The following is a 1,315-nucleotide window of genomic DNA, read 5'->3' as shown; positions in this document are numbered from 1 at the left end:
CTGCTGCTGCTAGCAGCGGTGTTTATTGTCTCTCTTTTGTCTCTTTTTCTGTTTTTTTCTTTTTTCTGTTTCTTTATAAACCCAAAGAAAGATGAGTTCTGCCCTGCAGCCTTCTGACACCTCTCCTCCCACTATGGAGTGTGATTCCCCTTCTCCTGCTGCAGCAGCAGCAGCAACAACAGCAGCAGCAGCAGCAGCAGCAGCAGCAGCAACAGCAGCAACAGCAAAAACAACACCCCCAACAGCACGAAGAACAGGCGGATCTATCGTTGGTGAGAGCTCATCCCTTCTAGCAGCTGACCCAGCAGCAGCAGCAGCAGCAGAAACAACAGCAGCAGCAGCAGCAGCAACAGCAGCAGCAGCACAAGTGGAAGTAATTCGTATAAGAGGCCCAGAAGACAAGCAGCATCTGCTGGAGTATATAAGAAGCAGTTACAAAACAAAACTAAAAAAACAAAGAAGAGAATGGGGGCGAGAGCCATCATTAAGGTCAAAAGAAAACCCATATATAAAAGAAACAATAAAACAAAAAACACCAATGCATGCATCTCGTATTCTGCTTTTATTTTTATATCTTTTTGTTATATTTCTTCGGGGCTGTACATATTGGGGCTGGAACGGCATGCAAGATATATTATATAAATCAGGAGCATACAGCTGGTTATGTATAAAGGATACAGATTGGGGTGTACAGACAGTGGGAGATATAAACTATATAGATTGCCCCTCAAGGAAAAACGCAATAAATAATTTATATACAGCTGCATTTGCTTCTAACTTTATTTTTTCAGCTGTGGGGGGACTTATACTCGATCGTATGGGCCCTCGTTTTACTCTGTTTGGGGCTGTATTTATAGATGCATGCGGTTGGGGTTTACTAGCTATCTCTTCTTCTTCATTTATATTTTATATTCCTGCTTTTATTCTTATTGGTATGGCTGCTGATCCTGGTTTTTTTTCTTTGCTTTGTTTATCTAATCTATTCCCTAGACAGCAGAGCGTAATTGTTGGGTTGATGGGGTCTCTTCGTTCTCTATCTTTCTCTATCCCTGTGATTATGTCGACTATATATAAACAAAGTAATTTTGCTTCAGATAGATTATGGCTTATTATATCTATTTATATTGGGGTGGGGTTGCTTGGTGTTTCTCTTTTTGTTTGTTTTTTTTTTACACCTAAAACTACATTTCTTGCTGTTGAGGATTTCAGAAATAAACACAGAAAAAAACAAATACAAAAAATCAAAGAACAAGTACTCACGCAGATACCAGCATCTTTCTTCTCTCCCTGGCAGCAGCAGCAGCAGCAGCAGAAA

The 1,315-nt window shown here is 40.4% G+C and overlaps 1 protein-coding gene across 1 annotated transcript in view; it reads left to right on the top strand.

The window, feature by feature from the left end:
• Nucleotides 1-91: 91 nt before the first annotated feature.
• EMH_0082710 (uncharacterized protein) overlaps nucleotides 92-1,315 on the top strand; it is a gene marked incomplete at both ends in the record, with an annotated part of 3,075 nt that continues 1,851 nt past the window's right edge. The window contains one exon of the mRNA XM_013500568.1: nucleotides 92-489. Coding sequence (XP_013356022.1) covers nucleotides 92-489 — 398 coding nt within the window. The remainder of the gene's footprint in view (nucleotides 490-1,315) is intronic.

Source organism: Eimeria mitis, genomic scaffold (assembly GCF_000499745.2).
Source record: "Eimeria mitis Houghton genomic scaffold, Emh_scaff5548, whole genome shotgun sequence".
In the NCBI taxonomy this organism is placed as follows: domain Eukaryota; phylum Apicomplexa; class Conoidasida; order Eucoccidiorida; family Eimeriidae; genus Eimeria; species Eimeria mitis.
Note: the sequence above shows the minus strand (reverse complement) of the source record. Positions and strands in the feature narration are given on the sequence as shown.